The sequence below is a fragment of the Sturnira hondurensis genome, unplaced genomic scaffold (assembly GCF_014824575.4).
Source record: "Sturnira hondurensis isolate 20B ecotype Veracruz unplaced genomic scaffold, ASM1482457v3 Scaffold0006496, whole genome shotgun sequence".
Classification (NCBI taxonomy): domain Eukaryota; kingdom Metazoa; phylum Chordata; class Mammalia; order Chiroptera; family Phyllostomidae; genus Sturnira; species Sturnira hondurensis.
This window is the reverse complement of record NW_028079127.1, coordinates 9358816-9381153: the sequence shown is the minus strand read 5'-3', so window position 1 is coordinate 9381153 and position 22338 is coordinate 9358816. Positions and strand designations below refer to the sequence as shown.

Below are 22338 nucleotides of genomic sequence, written 5' to 3'. Positions count from 1 at the left end.
GGAGGGCCAGCCGGCAGCCGCAGGCGCACGGGGGTGGGGGCAGCATGTGCCCGGACGCCCGGTGCCCGCCGGAGAAGTAGCGCACGTTGGGGAGAGCGAGACGCTCTCCAAGTTGGGCGCGTCCCAGGGCTGGTCGCCCGGCGTCTCGGCCGCCGGTGTCAGGAGAGAGGCGGGGCTGATGGGGGGCGCGGAGGTTGCCGTCGCCTGCGGCTAGAGTCCGTCTTAAAAGCACCCAGACCAGCATCCCCAGGGTCTCAGCTGGCGACAAGCCCTCTGCCCGAGTGCGCGCTCTAATGCCTTCGCTGGCGGTGGCCAGGGTGGCCCGCCCGCGGGGGGTGCCGGAGGGGGCGGGGGAGGAGGAGGAGGCAGTGTGATGGCCCTGGACGGCGAGCGCGGGGAGCAGGAGGAGGAGAAGAAAAAGAAGAAGAAGAAAAAGAAGAGGAAGAAGAAGAAAGAGGAGGGGGCTGAGAAGAGCCGCTCACCCTTTGAGGCCACGATGGGGGAGAATGAAGCTGCGCTCCGGACCGGCAGCAGGGGGCTCTCGGACCCGTGGGCGGACTCCGTGGGGGTGCGACCCCGCACCACGGAGCGCCACATCACTGTGCACAGGCGGCTCGTGCTGGCCTTCGCCCTGTCCATCGTGGCGCTGCTCGCGGTCACTATGCTGGCCGTGCTGCTCAGCCTGCGCTTCGACGAGTGCGGGGCTAGCGCAGCGTCCGGCGCAGACGGCGGCCTCGCCGGCTTCCCACCGCGCGGTGGCAACGGGAGCCTTCCCGGTTCTGCCCGGCGCAACCACCAAGCTGGCCGGGACTCCTCGCAGCCCGAGGCAGGAGTGGAGGCCACCCCCGGGGCGCCGTCTGCCCAGCCGCCGTCGGAGGAGGAGCAGGAGCAGCGGCAGCCGTGGACGCAGCTGCGCCTGTCCGGCCATCTGAAGCCGCTGCACTACAATCTGATGCTCACCGCCTTCATGGAGAACTTCACCTTCTCCGGGGAGGTCAACGTGGAGATCGCGTGCCAGAACGCCACCCGCTACGTCGTGCTGCACGCCTCCCGAGTGGCGGTGGAGAAGGTGCAGGTGGCCGAGGACCGGGTGGCGGGGGCTGTCCCGGTGGCCGGCTTTTTCCTCTACCCGCAAACCCAGGTGTTGGTGGTGGTGCTGAATAGGACCCTGGATGCGCAGAGGAATTACAACCTGAAGATCATCTACAACGCCCTGATCGAGAACGAGCTCTTGGGCTTCTTCCGCAGCTCCTACGTGCTCCATGGGGAGAGAAGGTACGGAGGGAGGCGGTTCCCGGCGCCGCCCTACCCCGCCAGGCTGCTCTAATCGCTGGGCAGCTGGCGACCCCGGGGACCCTTCCTGGCGTCCGAGACCCGGGAAAGCTTGGGGTGGAGGAAGGAAGTAAAGGTGGGATGGGACTATCACCAAGAACCTTCAGGGTCTCCCAGATGCCTGGGCTCTCGCTGTTGCCAACTACACAAACTCACTCACTAGTGGTGAACGGAGAATTCTGCCCCCTCCTCTAGTCTGGACCTCCCCACCACAGCGTCCCCTTGTAAAAGTTGCTTAGCCAGGACCTCCCCAATCCCGTCAACGGTCCTTAGCCAGCCGGGCGCACTGCTTTTTTTTTTTTTTTTTTTGAGTGGTGTGTAATCTGAGCGATGCCAGCCAGGGTGACTTCAAAGGCCTGCCAAGTTACCGTCCAGGGGAAATACGTTCGCTGCAAAAGGCCAGGGCAGCAGCGCGTTCGGTCGGACGGCAGTGCAGGATAGAGCAGGACAAAGCCCCCCCCCACCAACGCCCACCTCCCCATTATCTGGCAGGCACAGAGCCGAGGACGGGCTTTAGCTGCATAAAGTTTTCTAAAACAGGAAGTTGGGGTTTAGAGTAGTAATAACTGGTCCCGCGACAGAGTAAGGGGGCGGGGCCGGTAAGAATGTCCTTGCAAGCAAGTGCTGCGGGCTCTCTCCTGACACAGAGTAACTCCAGTTAAACAACTGAGTTACTGACGCTGCAAATGCTCCCATTGGTGAAAGAAGGGAAAGCTAGCGGTCAGTCTCAAATGCCATGTTCGTGGGTGTCTTGATGGTTTTTAGATTTGGGCGGTACCCTGCTTTTTATTTTTTGAGAGCCTGTGGTTCTTCTCCCCACTTGTTCAGAGCTCAGACCTGGGAGTCCCACAGAACCCTGTTCCTGTCCTGACGATGGCTGCCTCCAGTGCTTACCGAGCAGCGTCTATTAACTCATTGTTGCAAGAACCCAGTGGTGCAGGTGCTCTCAGTTGAACGGGTAGAGGAAAGAAGGAACAGGGACGTAACTTAACACAGGTGAACTCACGAAGCAGGGAGTTTGACCCCAGAGCTCATATGTTTAGTTTCAATTTGGGCATGATAATAATGATATTATCCTCACGGGATTGTTGCAGGTGTCCATGGGCTAGTGCATTGCATGTCACTTAACCCTGTATCTGGCATTTAGAGTGTCCACCATAAACGCCAGCTGCTATGAGTGTTGGTGGTACTAAGCTTTCAAGCATATCGCTGAATGAATAAAAAAGTTTTTATGGCTTTTTGCTGTGGCCCCTTGCTTTTAAAATAACTGATTAAGTGACTATATGACTGACAAAGAACAAGAATGAACAAAGAAATGAAATTGACAACCTTAGAAGCAGAGGCAGGTGGGAAATTAGTTAATGGTGCCACTGGTCACCCCTCCTCTGTTCTCCAGCCACTCTCACACCTGCGGAAACTGGGGCTCTGAGTAGCACAGGGTTCTTGAGGTCAGCAGGCTTGTCGGTAGACAGCTGGGACTTGAACTTTGGTGTTTTGATCCCTGCACCAGGGCTCGTGTTGCCTGCAAACTTTATGAAGAAGTTAATATGTAAGAGGCTGGGGAAATTTTAGTGTGTTATGGGAGAACACAAACGTTTTATTATTTATAGAGTACTAGGGAGTAACCTCATATAAATAAAATGCCCAAAGTGAGTAGTTGTATGGTAGTTAAAATCTGTAAGTGAATGTATACCTTGTCCATTCTCCTAAGGTCAGCTGTGGACAATTTAAACCCCCGTCCACCACTCCTTCCAACTTATTCTAGTGAATACAGATTAATAATATTTTCCCCCATGTCAAATATGGGGGAAAGACATAGAAGGCAAACTTTCACGTTACGTTTAGAAACAAGCTTGTTGTATCAAAATGTCAGCAGTGGAAGTTGCATATCATTACCGATAAATTCGTGGTGAAATAAATGTTTTCCACAAATCCTGTTTTTTGAGCCATGCCAAAATATATTTGGTGGAACTGAGCTTGTTTTGGTCAGTGCTTTCAAATTAACAGAATCCTTAAGAAAGACCAGAGGTTTCTGCCTGACTCCTAACTGATTTCTTGTCCTCCTGGAGTGTATTTGTGTTCAAACTCTCTTCTTCAGTTTTCTCCAAAGATGTTAATAACTTGGTCGAAAGTTTAACCTAGTGCATATGAGGCTATGTTTTTGTTTCTCTTTTTATCCACCACTTGAATAGCAGAGTGAATATAATTTCGTGGATGTTGCTACCTGGAGTTGATGAGGCCAAGGAAATAGAATAAACTTTCACAATTATGCCAACATTATATGTATTAACCTTTGCATTGTTGTTGTTATTACTGTAGCGACTTGGGGAATTTTTAAACATGCCAATATCAGGAACTCAGCCAAAGTTGGACTTGGATTGGTGGTGTTTTTTATCCCCAAAGCGCAATGTAAATTGACATTTTATAACACTCTTTCCAAAAGGACATCAATACAAACTCAGGATTTCCATTTGATTAGTGGTTAAATATCTTGGTTTTTAGTTTGTCATAATTTTTGCAAATTTAATTATCAGATAATTTCTGTAATGAAAATAGATATTTAATCTGCCAGTGGGGAGTCACATTAAGCAACTTGAAGTATTTAGAAGAGAAAACTACAGTTCAGTTCCCTTAGCCTACACGGAAACAACTCATTACTATCCCAGTCAGTCTGGTTCTTCAACTCACTCTTGAGAGGTCGAGAGAAACAATCTGGATGAGGGCAGGAAAATTAGATTTCACCATGTGCTTTTGAACGCTGGAAGGTTTTACCCCCTGTGAGGCGTTGGAGGGGGCTTGGTTTTGTCCTGCAGGGACAGCTTAACGTTTCTCGGTTCCCATAACTCCAGCTGAGAGGGGGTGGAAGACCAACTCCCCACTGAATGACCCAGAGTTCCTCTGCTTTGGGCATACCCTCTGCTTTCTGTTGGTCATTTGGCCAAAGGGAAAATTCCTCACTTGTTGAATATTGCAAACAGATCAATTCTCTTCAATTTGAAATGTTTACACACAGCCGTAAATTATCTCCATCGGGTGGAACACGTAGTCACCTTTCCCTCAATTGGAAGTGTATTTATGCCGTAGTATTCTGTAGTAGAATATACTTGCTCAGAATTAGGGAAGCTGTTCATTTACCTGAAGTAATTGCTGCTTTTGGGTAGCCAGATGGTAAGCACACCCACGTTCAACGTTGGGTACCTTAATTTAGATCCAGATGGTCGGATTGAAAGAGGAGATTTACCCAAACTAAATGAACATTTTATTCACTTTCATAAGGGAGACCGTTTTTCTTTGAGAAACTTTGATTGGGTCTCCAATGTGCCACAGTGCCAGGAGACAGAATAAAAATAGGTCTTTTTCTATCAAAGATTATTTAGAGAGAAACCGTGATCTCCAAGTAAAATGGAAAAATAACATTGCAGTTCTCAAAAAGAGCTGCAAAAAATCGTGTGGAGAGTAGAGAAGGTTTTAGGGGTAGACATTTGATATTTTGTGGTATTAGTATGCATGGTTTGATGCCCTGTCCTTTTTCTGGAATGAATTGATAATCATGATATTTCATAAAAGCAAGAAAAGCACCACATTGCTTACATGTTGTAAGAAACTTCATTTCTTTCAGTCACTCTGATGAGGAGAGCTTTACAGGAACAAGTTGGTCTATATAGCTTTTGGTCTCCTATATAAGGCTCTGAACTAAAAAATCTGTGAGAATCATTTATTTCTGTGAAAACTTTTTAATAGGATTCCTTAGTGGATTTAGCTCATTGTTTTCCTGTTAGGCACATGTAACCATATGGCCAAACTGAGTCCAGTACTGCCAGATTTTGGTTACAATTCAAAAATGCCACCACCAATTTTTGAAAAAAATTTTTTTAAGTTTGACTATTTAATGACTGATTCAGGGAGGAAAATCCAAATCAGCGTTTGTCTTGCCATGTTTTTTCCACAGTACCATTGGATTGGATCGCCCTGGATAGTAATAAAGTATACAGTTTCTCTAAAAGAGTTAAATTAGTTTGCCCATATTTTTATTTACTCAAAGCAACGGCAAATCTGGCCTGTTTGCTCTGGATAGCTTTCAAGCAGAGGTGGACCTGTGACTGGTTCTCTTGCATCTGTTCGGTCTGCACAACCCGTGTATTTCCTTAAACCAAATTTTGCCACTGTGTACGTGGATGGGTTTGAGGTAACAGTGCCGAGCAACGGTTTAGGTTTGCTGGGAGATAGGAACGTTTGGTTGGTAAGACTACAAAAATAGGACTCACGTATTTAAGCGTGACTACAAAGAATGGTATAAAAAGAGTGGGGAAGAAATAACTTGTTTTCCATGAAGAAGTGCTTCATTGTCTGTAAGGAAGAGCATCCCCACGTTCATTCTCTGGGCCACCAATGTGACTCATCATGATTGCTATCAGTGTTTAATTTTTCCAATTTTTGCGTACCCTTTACATCCTTTCAGATGTACAATACTGACGGTTCCTCCAGAGTTTTTCGAAGTCTCATGCAATCCTGCTTTTTGCCACTAGAGAGTGGATGCTTTCTCCAACAGGCAGAATCTTACTATTAACACATAGACTTCAAGAGGCTATAAAAGTGAAACATACTCTCTGCCTTTTTCAGTTTCCAGGAAAATATGAACTGATCCACATACAGGCCCAGCTAGATGGTGGTGGCTGGGCTGGGAGGGGGGAATAAGATTATCAAGCTGGGTGGGGCTGGATTGGGGTGAAGGGCCCCAGGCTCACACCCCGTGCACCTGACTCCGGGTGCGCCTTCGCAGTCTCCAAATGCCTGAGTGGCCCCGGGGTTTAAGGAGCTCTGACTGTGCTGTGCAAGGCAGGGTTGATGCAATCCTCCCTGTGCAGACCTGGGTTCACTCTCAGGGTGAAGTTTTAGTTTGATTATTGAGATCTTTCCTCAAACAAACAAACTAAAAAATCAGAGGATGAAAAAAGAATGGAGTTTTAACATTACTGTCGTTGGTTGCTTTTCATCCCTTTTAAGAATATGTTCAAGCGACTTTTGGTTGTGTTGCTGGACGGAAAGTGTATGTATGTTTAGTGTGTTCAGGGACTCTGGAGCCAGACTGCCTGGGTTCGTGTTTTGATTTTGCCACTGATAATCCTTATGACCTTGCCCAAGTGTCCTGATTGTTCTGGGTCCGGTGTTCTCCTCTGAAAACCGGTGGTAATGGTAACTCATTGCATAGGGTTGTTGTGAGGATTACCTAGTTAAGAAATCAGGGGCTGAGAGCAGGGTCTGACAACTGATAAGCACTGTGGTGGGTGTTAATATTATATTATTCCATGGCTGGAGCGCTACTATTTGGACTCACACGAGGTTGTGTAGAGTCAATGTATTGTCCTGGGGTTTCCCCTTAGCTGCAGCAGTCACTGTGGACATTCCTTCCACTGCTGTTTGTCATGCCCCCGAAGTGGAGTTCAAAAGACAGAGAGAGGAGGGAACAGAGCCCCTTCGCCCTGAAGAAGAGAGTGAAGAGAAAGGCCGTGGTATTTCATAGCTAGACGACGCCCATGCTTGGTTCAGACACTGAGGGATGGAGAGGGCTGAGGGAGCAGGAAGAGAATGGGAAGCAGCGGGGCGGACGGTCCTCTGATTATGGCACTTCTTTCTACCAGCAGAGAGAATGGCAGAAACCAACGACTGATGGGCCAGAGGGTCCTTCCCTTGTCACCGGAAGCCAGTGCAGCAGGCAGGAAAATCCCGAGTACCAAGGGAAAATCACACCAGTCATTGGATGTTGTTCTCAAGACTGAGTTTGCATTCTGACAGTAGCAGTACTTTTAAATCCTTACATAAGGCTTTGCCTGTTTCCGATATTAAACAAATGAGGCTCAGACACTAGTTTATTTGTTCGTATGAATACCTAATATGATGGCCCAGGACAGTAATGCTATGTATTCATAATACTCTTCATCAATGGTGATCAAATACTCAGTACTCATTTTTTGATAAGAGTATTTAGTACATAAATAGGAAAACAATTATGAATATTGTGCTCTGTTTTTATAACACGATTATTCACACATGCACCACTTCCTACATACATATTGCTGGCATTATTGCATTACGTTTTTAGCTTACTAGAATGGTTATTTAAAAAAGCAGGCTCCACGCTTGCTTATAGCACTGAATATTCAGCAGGAATACTTTTCTCCTGAAATGGCAGAGGTTTAATGACTCATTGAAGTACATAAAAACACACAGTCTAACCAACACGCTTTTTGACTTAAAACACTTTGTCACTGAGTAATAATTTGCATTTTGATGAACAGCCTGAACTTTAAATGGGACAGGTGTAACTTCCACGACCTTGTAACTGAGTCTATTTACTGCAACAGTTGGATAGTAACTAGATGGCCCACTAGGACTTTTCTTTAGATCTTGGGAGTTCTTATCACTAGTCTTAAGCGATGACAATGCTAGGCAGTTTGCTATTTCAACAGGAGCAAGTTCAAAGATCATTTTTCACTGTGCTGTATATGTGGTATGCTTAGAAGTGGCCAAAACGGAAACCTCTGAAAAACGCCACACCGTGTCTGAGGTTCTCTTGGTTTTGGTGGGTTCCGCAGGGAAATGTCATGAATCAATTTTTAATGCTAACGGTGCTATGCAAATGTCTGTTTCTACTGTGTAATCTAACTTTATGAAAAGGCAAACGGAAAATAATGGAACAGAAACTGTTCTGTATCACATACTGTAATTTGTTGGCAATATTAACTGACATTAATGCATTACTTCTGCTGAATCTTATCATAATGACTCGATACAAGTAGCTTGCCTAGTGAACTTCCGCAGAAATAAGAAGAAATCAATTCTCTATATCCTTTAGAGACAACAGAGAGCTTTAAGCTCTCCTTAGCTGAACCAAAATGTCAAATAGACAAGTTGTTAAGAAATCAAGTAATTTACTTTAGAAGAGAATTAAAATGCAGGTATGTTAGTCATATTTCTCTAGTTATGCCAAAGTGGCATTCTTGGAATGACACTTCCAGATGTCACTTTTGGAAGTGGACTTTTTAAATGGTAATAGATTCATTAAAAGATAAACATGATTTTGTTTAAGAAAACAAAACAAAAACAAAAACAAAAAAACAACCCAACAAAATACTTGTCCCTATTAACTTCTGCCTCTTGATGTTTTATTTTACTTCTCGTTGAATTTGTGTATGTATTTAATATCCATATGATATATTAAAATGTTTTCTATTTTTCATTTTAAAACATTTCTTCTACTACCTCAGACTCACTTCAAATTTGCTCAAATGCAAACTCATTATTTTCTACTCCAAATCACCTCTCTAGAGCTTTCTTTGGTTTTTAATGATAGTAGTCAGAAAAGAAGTCTTACCTCACCAGCGAAGGTACCCCTAAAATATATGGAGAGAAGAAAGGATTATATTTTTGAAACCAAAGACTTGTGGGTACATAGTCTGAAATTAGATCTCTTTGTTAGAAAGGAGAGTAACAGGGGCGAGAGAGGGGTTAGAGATGGGCTGTGAGATCTGATAAAACCAGAATCTCTGTAAGACAGCAGACAGGGGCATTAGCCTAATATGTGAGGCAAAGCTGTTGTAAAGTCTTCCTTCTGTGCTGTCCATTGTCAGTGTGCTCCCCGCTCCATCCCTCTCTGACCCTTAAAATACTCCCCAGGCTTCATGACCAACTCTTCCGTTTCTTCCTCCATGCAGACTTTCTTCCATTCTATAGACTGGTAGTTCTCACCTGGGTCAGTTTTGTCCCCCAGGGCACATTTGCGGTATCTGGGGACATTTTGGTTGTCACAGCTGGGGAAAGGTGGTGCTAGTGGCATCTGGTGCTAGAGGGCAGGGGTGCTGCTGCTGAACACCCTGTGGTGCACAGGCCGGCCTTGGACAAGGAACATCACCCACCCTACAGTGTAGCAGTGCCGAGACTGGGAAAGCCTGCTGAAGGAGAATGTAATTTCTTCATACAGTTCCCTCTTAGTCACGGATTTGTGTGTGATGCCTCTTTAGGTAGATATTTAATGTCTTGTATTTAGAGTATAAACTCCTTGAGGGAAGAAAGCAAAGATATTTCTTTTTCTTCAGTAAGAAACACTCAGAAAATGATTAAGAGAGGCACATGAAATATAGAACTTATAGTAGAAAGCTACTTAGTGGTAGTGTAATTAACATTAAAAAAGCCTCATCAAATTCAGGGGATATTTTATTTCTAATTTTTTCAGTTATATGATCTCAAGCTTGGGAAAGACCTTAAATGTAATCTAGTCCTACTGCTCTTCTTTACCAAGGGACATTTTTTTTTGATTTCCTAAATACTAAATTGAAATTCAATTACAATCGTCCTTAGGTGCCAGACTGTGAAATTGGTATTTTCTCATTTAGACATTATCAGAATATATGTTGGCCCTCTGTGCATAGATATATACTGTATGTATAATTTCATTAAGAATATTAATTGCAGAAAAAGGCACTAAGTGATTTCTACAGTCCCTTTCAGCCCTGAGAATCAGTTATTTATATTTCTGGCTTTCCTAACATAGTTACTTACTACATAAGGCAAAAAGAGACTGCACAAAATTATTCTTCTGCATAAATATTTGGTTATTAATTTCTCACTAGCCCAAAGGTATTTAGAATTTCTATATCTAGACCCTGGCTGGTGTAGCTCAGTGGATTGAGCACGGGCCTGCGAACCAGAGGATCGCGGTTCGATTCCCAGTCAGGGCACATGCCTGGGTTGCAGGCCAGTTCCCTGCAGGCCAATTCCCAGCAGGGGACGCACGAAAGGCAACCATACATTGTTGTTTCTCTCTCTCTCTCCTTCCCTTCCCCTCTAAAGATAAATAAATAAAATCTTAAAAAAAAAAAAAGAATTTCTATATCTAATAAATTCCTGCCCACTAATTACTTAATGCCAAAGACACCTTTCATTTTTACATAATGACTAATGCATTCTAATTGGAACCACTCTGTTGAACCTTGGTAGAACTTTTGTCCCAGTATTAGTAGTATTAGAATATATAAATATAGATATTCTTTTCAATTATATTGCAAAGAACTTAAGAACAAAATGATTATATCTTTTTTAAAAATAAAAAGGAAGCTTACCTACAAAATAATTAGCAAGCAAAATATATCCAGAGACATTGAAATAAAGAACAAACTGACAGTAAGGGGGAGAGGGCTAATGGGGAAATCTAGGGGAAGGGTCCTTAGGGAGCGTGTATAAAGGACACATGGGCAAAGCCAAAGAGGGTAGGTTCATGGGTGGGAGGCAGGGATGGGTGGGGCCGGGGGCAGGGGTGGGGGAATGGAGACAACTGTACTTGAATAACAATAAAAAATAATTACCATGTACCTAATAATGAAGGATTTACATATAGCAGACAATATCTAATTGTTCAATGACTAGAATTGGAGTTCTCAGATACTTTAAAATTAAAAGGGAACACTTTCTTTTCATATATGAAATCTTATAGGTATCTTTTAAGTAGCTTCAGTAGAGAAATATCAAGCTCAGTGGACAATTAATAAGATTGAAAGGTAAGATTCAAGAATATTCTATAAGAAAAAAGTATGTGATGAAAAAATTGTGAATGGGTGCATTTTAACTAAAAGGTACTGACATTTCATTAAGCAACAATTATGTTATTATCAGTAAAAACTGTAAGAAAAATATTACTACCATTCTGGCAAATTAGGAAGGAACTTTAATTACCAACAGTTGAATTATAACATTGTTTATCAATTATGGCTAAAGACTAATTTTACTGTATTTGAAATGTAGGTACCTTTCACTTAGACACAGAAAATGTGAATTGTAGACCCAGCTCTGCGCTAATTGCCTGTGACACTTTGGACAAACCACTTAACTTTACTGGAGCTATTTTTTCTTTTTAGAAATTTATGAGAGCTGGACAATTTGTTTCTAAGATTGCTTCCAACTTTAACCTTATATTTGTCTGAAGATTTATAGTTAAAACTTCTTTCCTATATATTATCCGATTTTATCATCTCGACAGCTTTGTAAGGAAGGCCTAGAAAATATTATTGTTTTCCTTCTACTAATGAAAAAGTAAGCCCAGGCAGTTAAGTGATTTACCCCAGCCTGGTGTGTGGCAGCCCAGTACTGTTTTCGAGATAACTCTCAAAAACCTTCTCTCTGAGAGCCAGCATACAAGTAATCTTTAAAATGTCTTTTTTACTCTATTTGAAAAGTAAGCTTCAAAAAGGTAGGCCCTCAATGAGAAACGTAAGCTTCATAATTTTAAAATGGCCTAAACATTTGCACCTCATGGTTTGAGCCAAGGACAGCCGATAAGATTCAATATACACATCAGCACCTACTGATTGGTGGTAGTTGCCTGAAGTGCTGTGCTGAGAATAATTTTGAGGTCAAGTTCAGGCTTAGTGGGAAAGCGTGCCATGTTAGATTAACCATGTATATACCTTGGATGATGGAGAAAGGAGGGTGGCAGAATTACTTGGGGGAGAAACAGTTTTTTAAATGAATGACTTTAGAACTTAGTAATGTTTTATAAAGAGTCTGATATTGACTTGCCTTGTATCAAGTTTTGCAACTAGTACTACTAAAAAAAATAACTTTTGTCGTGATTGTTTTCATAAAGAATGACCTTCTTAAGTTAAAAATACTTCATATGAACCTTTTCATTTGTAACCATGCTGTGAAAAAAACTGAAGTTGCTTCTAGTTAGCTTTAGTAAGCAACTTTGCAGCTTGATCTGAGACCTTGAGGGCATTAAATAGATTTCTTGTATATAATACCAAAAATTTATACATGTATATATGAACACATATTAACAGGTTTATTATGTAGGTATTTATTACATTTACATGACATAATATAATAAGCATATATTATGAGTGGTAAACACCAGTGGGGTCTGGATTACTCTATGTGAACCGGTTACAGTCCTCTAAGAAGGGTTGGAGATACTGTGAATCAGTGGCTGCCATTTTTTCACTGGCTGCTATTTATTAACTGCCTACTGGGTGCTATTCTTCTGTTCGCTGAGATAGGTGCTTTACATTCTCTTTATTTCTCCCTGAAGCTTTACCAACACTTTCTTTTTGAGTTAAGCTTGATTATTTTCTATTGAGCAATGAACAACTACACCTTAGGGAAATGTAATAATTGTATAGGGTGATATGGCTAAGAATGTTGTAGAGCTAGAATTCAGACCAAGTTTTGTCAGCTTTCAGAGCCTTTTTTCTAAATAACATCAGGTCCTATCTTGATGAAATTTGAGGGTAAAGATGTTTCCCAGTGATGGTCTATGCATCTGATGACAACTTCTGGGTTTTCATTTACTGACTTTAAATGTTGTATAGCTTTGGGGAAGAAAGCGAGGCATGCCCCAAAAAAGAGATTATTTTCCAATGTTTGCTCATGTGATGCCACTGAGTGGTTTTCTTACAGACTGTAACGTTTTGTCTAACAGGCCCTACTTTGGGTTTAGAGAATTGATTTTAACCGAGACAGAGACTTCCCTGAAGAACCTTTATTATTGGGGAAATATATGTGTGTCGTGTTTTTATGCTGTCCATGAACTCAAGTTTGGTTCAGAAATGAAAAGTACCTTGCAGGTTTGTGAAACTCCGTGATCAGCAGAAGCACGCAAAGTGGGCATAACTGAAGCCATACGCGTAATTGGGAATGTCATGTTCTGTCTTCCAGATTCCTTGGTGTGACTCAGTTTTCACCCACACATGCCAGAAAGGCGTTCCCTTGCTTTGATGAGCCCATCTACAAGGCTACTTTTAAAATCAGCATCAAGCACCAAGCCACCTATTTGTCTTTATCCAATATGCCAGTGGAAACGTCCGTGTTTGAGGAAGATGGATGGGTGACGGATCACTTCTCACAGACCCCTCTCATGTCCACGTATTATTTAGCCTGGGCTATCTGCAACTTCACGTACAGAGAAACTATCACCAAGAGTGGGGTTGTAGTAAGTATTTTAAACTTAATGTTTTTGGATTATGCACACTCTGTGGACTAATCTGACTTCTGGATTGACACTGACTTATTCCTATGCTCTTCCCATTCGTCTGGTTGAACTTTTTACCTAACCCTTGAGAGAAACACTAGCTTCCAAGTTTCAGGGAGTTGGATAGGAATGTCTCTTCTATACCCAGCCCACGTATTCCTTTAACCACCTCCCCCACCCTGTCATCTCTCTTTCTTCATCTCCTGACTGTCTCTGCAATAACTGTTGTTTGGGGAAATTGCCTGTTTCTATTTATGTGACCGAGAAAGTTGCTTCTTTTTATTATGAAACAGTTCAAATATACAGAAAATGTAGAGAATGACATAGCACACTCTGTATACCTGCCAGCAGCTCTACAGAATACAAACATTTTACTGTCTTTGCTTCAGTCTAATTAATTTTCAAAAAAGTAAAACACTGCACTTTTTACTTCAAGTAAAAAAAAAGTGAAGTACTTCAATTCAATACTGCATTGAGTTGAAGCTTTCTGTGTACCCCTGCCTGATCGTATGCCTTTCCCTTTTCCTTAGAGATAATCATCGAATTTGGTATTTGCCATTTCCATGTATGTTGTTTTGCATTTAGTAAGTATGTATATATCCACTTATAACACATGTCATGCTTTAAAATTTCATATATATAAATGGTCTTATCTTTTTTAAAAAAATATTTTTCATTTATTTATCTTTAGAGGGGAAGGGGAGGAGAGAAGGAGAGAAACATCAATGTATGGTTGCCTCTCGTGAGTCCCCTGCTGGGAACTGGCCTGCAACCCAGGCACGTGCCCTGACTAGAAATCGAACCATGATCCTTTGGTTTGCAGGCCCACGCTCAATCCACTGAGCTACGCCAGCCAGGGCTAAATGGTCTTATCTTATAGATATCATCCTGCAACTTACTTTTTATTTCGTTTTATATTTTGCTTAAAGTTATGTTTTGGTGGTTTGTCTGAATAGAGTGGTTGAGTGAATCCATCAAAATGTATCATCCCCCTCTAGATGAACATTTTAATTTTTCTGACTTTCAATGATTAACACCAATGCTCCAGTGAACGTTTTTGTACATAAGTTCTGCCAATGTGCTAGAATTTCTGTATGGTATAAAGCTTCTTTTAGGCCATAACACCCAAATGTATAAAAATACGTTCCGAGGAAGGGGCAGTATACAGGAAGTCTGGAGAATTACCATCTGTGTTCAATTTATAATAAGAATCAACTGGACCTTCTATGAGAGCTACTGGTTGTGACACCATAGTGTTCCAGGCACTTTTGACATGCGATAGCATTGCATCAATGAAGCTACATCAGCCGTGCTATTACTAACTTCCTTCTCATTTCAATGGCTTACACAAGAAATATGCATTAATTTTAATTTTTGTGTCAAATTCTAAAGCCAGGTATTATAATAATTCCCCTTGTGCAGATGAGCACACTGAGGCTTAGAGAGGTTCAGTAACTCTCCCAGGGTCACAGAGTAAGCAAGTGGTAGAGCCACAAGTCAAGCCTCTATTGCTCTGATTTCAAACTTGAGCTTTTCCACCTTTTACCCCAGGAGCTCTGTTTCACCATTGCACTTGGGTGTCCATAGCAGAATTTGGGTGATGATTGTCTCCATCCAATGGCCATCATATTCAGTGTTGCTTGAACATAACAAAAGGAGTGAAAGAAATCTACATCCTTATTCTGTAGGAAGTTCATAGGTCTATAATAACCTAAATTTTGAAAAATAGGTTGGCTAAATACATTTTTCTCACTATTACTTTCCATTGAAATTGCTGTGGAATTGCTCCTATTTAAAAAAAAATCTGCCTGCATAAAAAATTCATGCCATTATTGAAGAACTACAAATTGTGAATTCACGTAGAAAATCATTAAAAGAACTTCCCAAATGCTGGCTATAGAGGACTGGATGGCATTTTACTCTTTTGATCTGTTGAATTCCTCGGATATTTTTGATGTCTGGATGTTTGCAGGCTGAACACATTGGACCACACACAGAAAAGGAACACAAGACATCTCATTTCCTTTTACGTCTTCGAAAGATGATGATTGACTTGCTTTGGGTCAGCTAACAGCACAGGGTACAATGGAAATGTTTTTTCCAAGTATATTTTCCTAGAAGTGTTCTCAGCCCTTCACAATTATGCTGGCTGCAAAGTGACCCAAGTTCGAGTGACCCAGACACACTTTAATTATTTAGACATGACTTTGTATTAGAGTTAAGAATCTAAGTAATTAGTAAACATTTTAAAATTCCTCCTTAATAATTTTTATGTAAGAAAGATAAAGCAAGCTACTAGAGAACATTGAAAGATCAACTGAAGTAAAATGTTAGATTGTATAATTTAAAAATACTAAGAATTTTAAAAAGGAAAACACTATTGCCATTGGGAGCCCTTACTTATCAACTGTGGAAATATGGCTAAAGCCTGGTCCTCTTTTTCTGTCATCTGTTGGAAATCCAATCTATTTTCTTTGCACTGCCTTCCCTCTCTGTTACTGGGAGCACATGGGACTGGCATTTCTCAACTCTTAACAACTAGAAGAAGTGGAGATTTGATTTTAAAATATTGGAGGTGGGAGGGCTGTGTGAAGTCCAGGTGGTCATTTTGGATCAGAGTCTGAAGCAGTTTCCTTCAGGACATGAGAGAGCAACTTGAGTAGCATCTTAATAATACACAGCTGAATTGCAGCAGTGCCCCAAGTATGCATATTTGAAGTGTCGTCATTATTTTCTTATCAAGTTATCTACACTTTGCAAGGCACTAGCCTAAGTAATTAGAAAGATAAAAAACAATCTTATATCCCTCTAGTACCAAGATTGCAAATGCAGCTTTTGGATTGAATCTATGCCTGCAGACATGTTTTGTTTACTGATCCCTAACATGGTTTAAAATTTTTATAATTAGTTGACGACATTTAGAAATTGGGAGATTGCACATAATGTTATTTATTTCTGGCTTCTATTGGAAAATTGGAAGATCACTGGATTCACATTACTGCTTGGCTGTATTTGATCATTCATTTACTCCTTCAACAGCTATATATTGACTGAGTGTCAGGTATTGTTTTGGGTGCAGGTGATATTGCAGAGAACAAAGCAGACAAGGTTTCTGCTCTCAAAAAATTTATGTCTTAATGAGGACACAGTGAAAATAAACAACTACATATATCACATGTCAGATGGTGATACACGCATGCTGTAGGTGAGTGGTGGCTGGCCCATTTACATGGGGCATTGGCTTCCCAGGATAACTGAATCAGGACCACTTTTGTAACTTTGCATCTAGTTCACTGCAGTATAGTACATTACCTGCTTTTGTTCTGTGGATGTTTGGATTTTCAACCCTTGGCTAGGGACATAATTCAAGAGGGTAGCAGCCAAGGAATGTGCATTGGAAAAGCAATGAATGTACTAATTGTAAATTAGTGTTACTAGCATTCACTATCAAATGACAGTTGTAAAAAAACAAAGACAGTTTTCAAGAGGAATAACTTGGATAACTAGACACGTACTACATGGGGGAGATAGAACTTAATATGGCCCTGAATGATGGCTTTGCCTTGGAGAAGCAGCTGAATGTGAGCATATGATCCTCAGCAGGGGGAGTATTAATAAGACAAAGAGATAGGGGTATTTATGGGAAATAGTATAGATTTATGGTTATAAACATGTATTTTAGAATAAGATAGGTTTGTTTTAGAAGTTTTCCTTTGCTTCTCTATGCCATTGATTAGTTACTTAACTTCTCTTTATCCTGGTTTTCTTGTTTGAAAACTTAAAGTATGAATCCTTCCTTTATAATTTTGTTTCAGTTACTATCATGGCGTAATAAACTACTCCAGAATTTAATGGTGTAAAGCAACCATTTAATGTGCTAAAAGTTTCTGTGAGTCAGGAATTTGGAAGGGCACAGTGGGATACTGTCTATTCTCAGTAAAGCCAGGGACCGCAGTTGGGAAGACTTGACGATTGGGAGTGACTTGACAACAAGAGACCAGAATCACCTGGACTGTCTACACTAATGGGTCTGGTAGTTGTTTTGCCAGTCTTCTGTGAGGTCAGCTTGGGCTGCTGGTCCATAATTGCATTTCTAAGTGTCCTTTAAACATAATCTGGACTTACTCACACCATGGTGGCCTCAGGGTGGTTGGACTTCTTACATGGTAAAATAGCTCGAAAGGTGAATGTCCCAAAAGAACTAGGTTAAAGCTATGTGACCCTTTTTGACTTATCCTCAGAAGTCTCACAGCATCATCACTTTTACTGATTTTTAACGGTTAAAAGTAAATCACTACCCTGGTCCTGATTTGATAGATGAGAACATGGACCTGACCTTTTGATGGGGAGTGTCAAAGAATTTGTAGACTTGTTTTCAAAACAATACAGTCTGCTCTCTGGGTACAAATCATTTACATTCATTATACATACAAAATACACTCACCATGAGTCTGATTCATTATAGCGTCAGACTCAAGTTTAAGGTCCAGGATCTCAACATCTAATTTAGATCTGGGTGCAGATAAGACTACTTTGGATTGTTTTCTTGGGCATGGCTTCTCTCTTTCTGAAGACCTATGCAGTGAGGAAATAAATGATCTATCCCTACTCCTCTCCCCCAAGGGACAATGGTAAGAGGAGAATATGATTATTGCATTAGATATTTCCATTCAAGAATAGAGAAAATGAAAGGATACAGTAGTCGCTGGCCCATAGCAGTTTTGAAATACAACTGGGCACATATTGGCAATTCCTTAATTATGACTCATTGTTGCTTCCTGTGCGTTTTCTTTCTGGAGATTGGCCCCATCATTTTGGCTCTTAGTTTTGTCTTTTAAGGCATCTTTTCTCCTCCAATTAAAAAGTAGTTTGTGTTTACAATTTAAGAGCCTCCTGAGCTTGCTTTCTATCAGTAAAAAGTTGGGGGTCCAAAGTCTTATTTTTCTATTGTATTGGCTCTGTTGCTTTAAGTCCAAGCAGGTATATAATTTATAATTATATAAAAATGTTGGCTTTCTATGTGCCAAGTTATACCCATTCCATTAGACAAAACTATCCCCACAGATCTCTTTGTCTATCTTGAGGCTTTTGCCTTTAACATTCTTAGATGTTTTATTGTTTAACAGAGAGTGTTCCTGAGGCACACTTTTACAATCCTCAGAAAGCCCTTTGTCTTTTTGAGAATGTCTGTGGGACATCATTTTAAGTGTGTCTGAAGTCTTAAGTTTCTGGAGTCACATTCTTGGTTTCATCTTTAGTTCATGTTTTCCTGACAATGATGTATATTTTTTTTCCTGCTGGGGCTGTTTCTTACTTTGAAAATCCGTTGCCATCTGGAGAGGCTGGGATGAAGAAAAAGTTTGAATTTCAAGCTCAGCAAGTCCTGGACTTTTTCTAAATTTTGATTGGAAACTGGGCAGTTTGTTCTTAAACTCTTCTGTCCTTTTTTGCACTTTTCATTGCTGGAGAAAAAGCCAGGTGGTACTTTCAGTGCTGTGCCTGGAACACTCTTTAGTGACACCAGTGACTCCACTTTGTTTTCTATACTCCACACTATCCTGACCCGACCAGTGCCATTTTATTGGTCCTCCTCTCCACACCTTACTTATTCAATTGTTCATAATATTGATTTCACACTTTCTTAGGCCTAATTGCACTTTAAATGATTTGATTTCATATATTATTTGCCCTTTTAGGTATCCCTTACTTTAACTTTTTTTTAAAGATTTTATTTATTTGTCTTTAAAGGGGAAGGGAAGGAGAGAGGGAGAGAAACATCAATGTGTGGTTGCCTCTCGTGAGTCCCCTGCTGGGAGTTGGCCTGCAACCCAGGCATGTGCCCTGACTGGAAATCGAACCTTGATCGTGTGGTTCGCAGGCCCGAGCTCAATCCACTTAGCTATGCCAGCCGGGGCTAAAAGTCACCATTTTTTATGCTCATGAATTCTGTGGATCTGGAGTACAAAGAGTATAGAGCAGGGAATGACCCATCTCTGTTCTATGATGTCACAGCTGTAGAGACTTGATATGTGGATGTGACATTTCTGACCTAGCCCAGAAGTTAAACAGTACCACTTTGGGGTTATCTCGTTAGTTATAAACTTAGGTGGGCTCAGATTCCAGCAGAGAGAACATAGACCCCATCTTTCAATGGGAGTACTGTCAGAGATTTTGTGGACGTACTTGAAAACCACCACAGTTATTATAAGTATTACAGGAGACTTTATGTATAAAATCATAAACACGGTGCCTGACATATTGTACTACCTCTGACGGTGACAATTAAATTGGTGAGATATTCAGAAGTCATAGAAGGGAGTAGTGATGTTTATGCTTGAGAGGTAGATGGAAACTAGATTGTTAAAGAGCTTGATGCCTGGCTAAATTTTAAGGTTTTGTTCAGTTAACAGTAAGAGCCACTGAAATTTAAAACCTGGAAACATGATATGCGTATTTTTTTATAATCTGCCCGAGAAAAGCAGGCACAATGTGAGGATATGAGGAGGCATAAGTAAGGGGTCCATTTAGCTATGAAACTCTGGACTAGAGGAGTTATAATTAAAAAATAGCATAGTATAGATATGAAAGGTATTTTAAAGGCAGAATTGGTAGTACTTCATGAGAGATGAAAGAAAAAGTAAATGAGGGGAAGCAAAAGAGCCAAGAGTCGAGTGATTCTAAGGTTAAGTTAATAACAGCTTGGTGGTTGCCACCCTCCATGTTCCCTGTGCATTCTGAATTGGCTTCTCAGCCAATGAGCATTTTCATTTGCTTTGGCCAGTCTCTTGGATGTACGACCTATGCTGTTATAATTGGTTGTATAGATTTTTTTAGTCAGCATTCTTTCTACTATCAAGTTACAAAATCTCAATTTGAGTTTAAGCAAAAAGGGACATTTATTAGAAAGATATGGGGGCATCTCAAAGAATCTCAGGTCAGAGGTGGGCCTGGAGCACTGTGAGAAACTCGGGAATCTTATTTCAGGTTCTTGTTAGTGCGTCTGCTTTGCTTTCCTCTTTCACCGTGGACACACATCCTCTGTTGTTTGATTCACAGGGCGGAATATTGCTGCCCAAGGTTTCCAGTTTTCTGTATTGTAGGAAGGTCTCAAGAAGGACAGGAATCTTTATAAATTGCCCAGCACATAGACACTGTCTTGGTTGCCCTTGCTTGAGTCGCATGATCATCTCTGGGGGAGAGTGCACATGTGGAGTCACAAAATAGGAACATGGCATCTTCTCCACCTTGTAGACTGGACTGTGTGGCAAAAAAGGAGCAGTTTCTAGCGAAGGGATGCTGGGCAAAAAGCTGCACAAGTGCCCCAGGTGTATTTTTAGCTTTATTTTGTGGACTGACTACTATGGGAAGAAAACATAATTTACCATGGTAGTACATATGCATATATGTATACCTACACCCAGGAACATACACACACACACACACACACACACACACATGTACGTACATATTATGAATGTTTCTGATGCTCAGAGTTCTAGTGATAATACTGTGTATACACATTTAAAACATCTGCATATTAAAATGTGTATCCTGTGTCGCTTCCTACTGAAAATAAAATTTAAGTCTAATTTTTAAAAAGATTTTATTCATTTATTTTTAGAGATGGGAAGGGAGAGAGAAAAAGAGGAAGAGACACATTGATGAAAGAGGAAAACATCAGTTGCCTCTTGTATGTACCCTGACTGGGGACTGAACCTGCAATGCAGGTATATGCCCTGACTGCAAATTGAACCAGTGGCCTTTTGCTTTGTGGAATGATGCCCAACCAACTGGGCCACACTGGTCTGGTCTTAAGTCTAATTTTAACAAGGGAAATAGAGGACTGTGGGTTACTGTACCTAAGCATATTTTCCAGTTTACCCATGTTAATAATAGGAGTCTTTTAGTCAGACATTCTGGTTAAATTGCAGAACAAATATAATAATAGCTCACAGGGAAAGAAATAGTAATAAAAGAGTTGGATTACAAACTATTAGATACATAAGTAAAGGGTTCCTTACTACCCCAAGTAGTGCTAGTCATCCTCCTCCTACTCTCTCCTCTTAAAATACTTTGTGCACTCATCCCTCGTAGTCATCATCTCACTGTTCATAGTCTTGTCTCACTGGCCTGTTGCTCTGCTACACGTGTGTTCTGCACAGTTGAAGGTAGGCACCATATCTTATCTTTGTAAGATCAGCAATTCCTACTGTATGTAGGAGATGGTAGGTTCTCAGTGAAAGTCCATTGAATGCCTAAATTAGTGAACTCTCTTCAGAAAAGTCACAATGTTGGTGGTTTCCAAAACTTTTGGTTAGGTTAATATATACAGCATAAAAATTGATGAGAAGTAATATTTTACTGATTTTAGAGAAAGAGGGGAGTGGAGAGAGAGAAATATTGATTTCAGTATTCAAACTTATATTGATTCAATAGAAATTAGTTGTTCCATGTATGTATGCATTCACTGGTTAATTTTTGTATGTGCCCAGACCGTGGATTGAACTCATAATCTTGGTCTATTGGGATGAGCTACCCGGCTGAGGACTAATGCGAAGTAATTTTGACCACCGTTGAACTAAAACTGGTAAATGTTGCAATACAGATATTATCACTTTAAGCCATTATGGTAGGAGATGTAGGTAAAAAGAGAGTTGAGTACTGAGTGGTGAAGTTTTACTGTCAAACAGGGAACTCACTTTAGGGCAGAGTCTAGGCTCTGGAGCACTTAGCATTGGGGAGGAGAAAGAGGGTGGTTCTTCTAAACTAAAGACCAGGGGTTGTCTCTGTTCTCCATCAGGAAAGTAAAGTCTCTGAGTGTTTGTTGAGGAGCTAGTGATGGCTGGCTTGTCAGCTGGGTGGGTCTGAGCTGGCTGGGTGGTTTGCTGCCACGTGCACAGTGGTCTTGGGATTATAGCATCCAGCTCACTTCTGCTGCGTGAGAGATATGCCTGAGCCAAGATTGGATCAGCCAGTCAGGTCTTGTG

General features: G+C 41.3%; 1 protein-coding gene across 1 annotated transcript in view; it reads left to right on the top strand.

Moving 5' to 3' along the window:
- The first annotated feature begins 344 nt into the window (after window positions 1–344).
- The window catches only part of TRHDE (thyrotropin releasing hormone degrading enzyme), a 389993-nt gene continuing 367999 nt past the window's right edge, over window positions 345–22338 (top strand). Inside the window, exons 1-2 of the mRNA XM_037049432.1 lie at window positions 345–1275; window positions 13039–13312. Of these exons, the coding sequence (XP_036905327.1) occupies window positions 374–1275; window positions 13039–13312 (1176 nt within the window). The 5' untranslated portion in view covers window positions 345–373. The remainder of the gene's footprint in view (window positions 1276–13038; window positions 13313–22338) is intronic.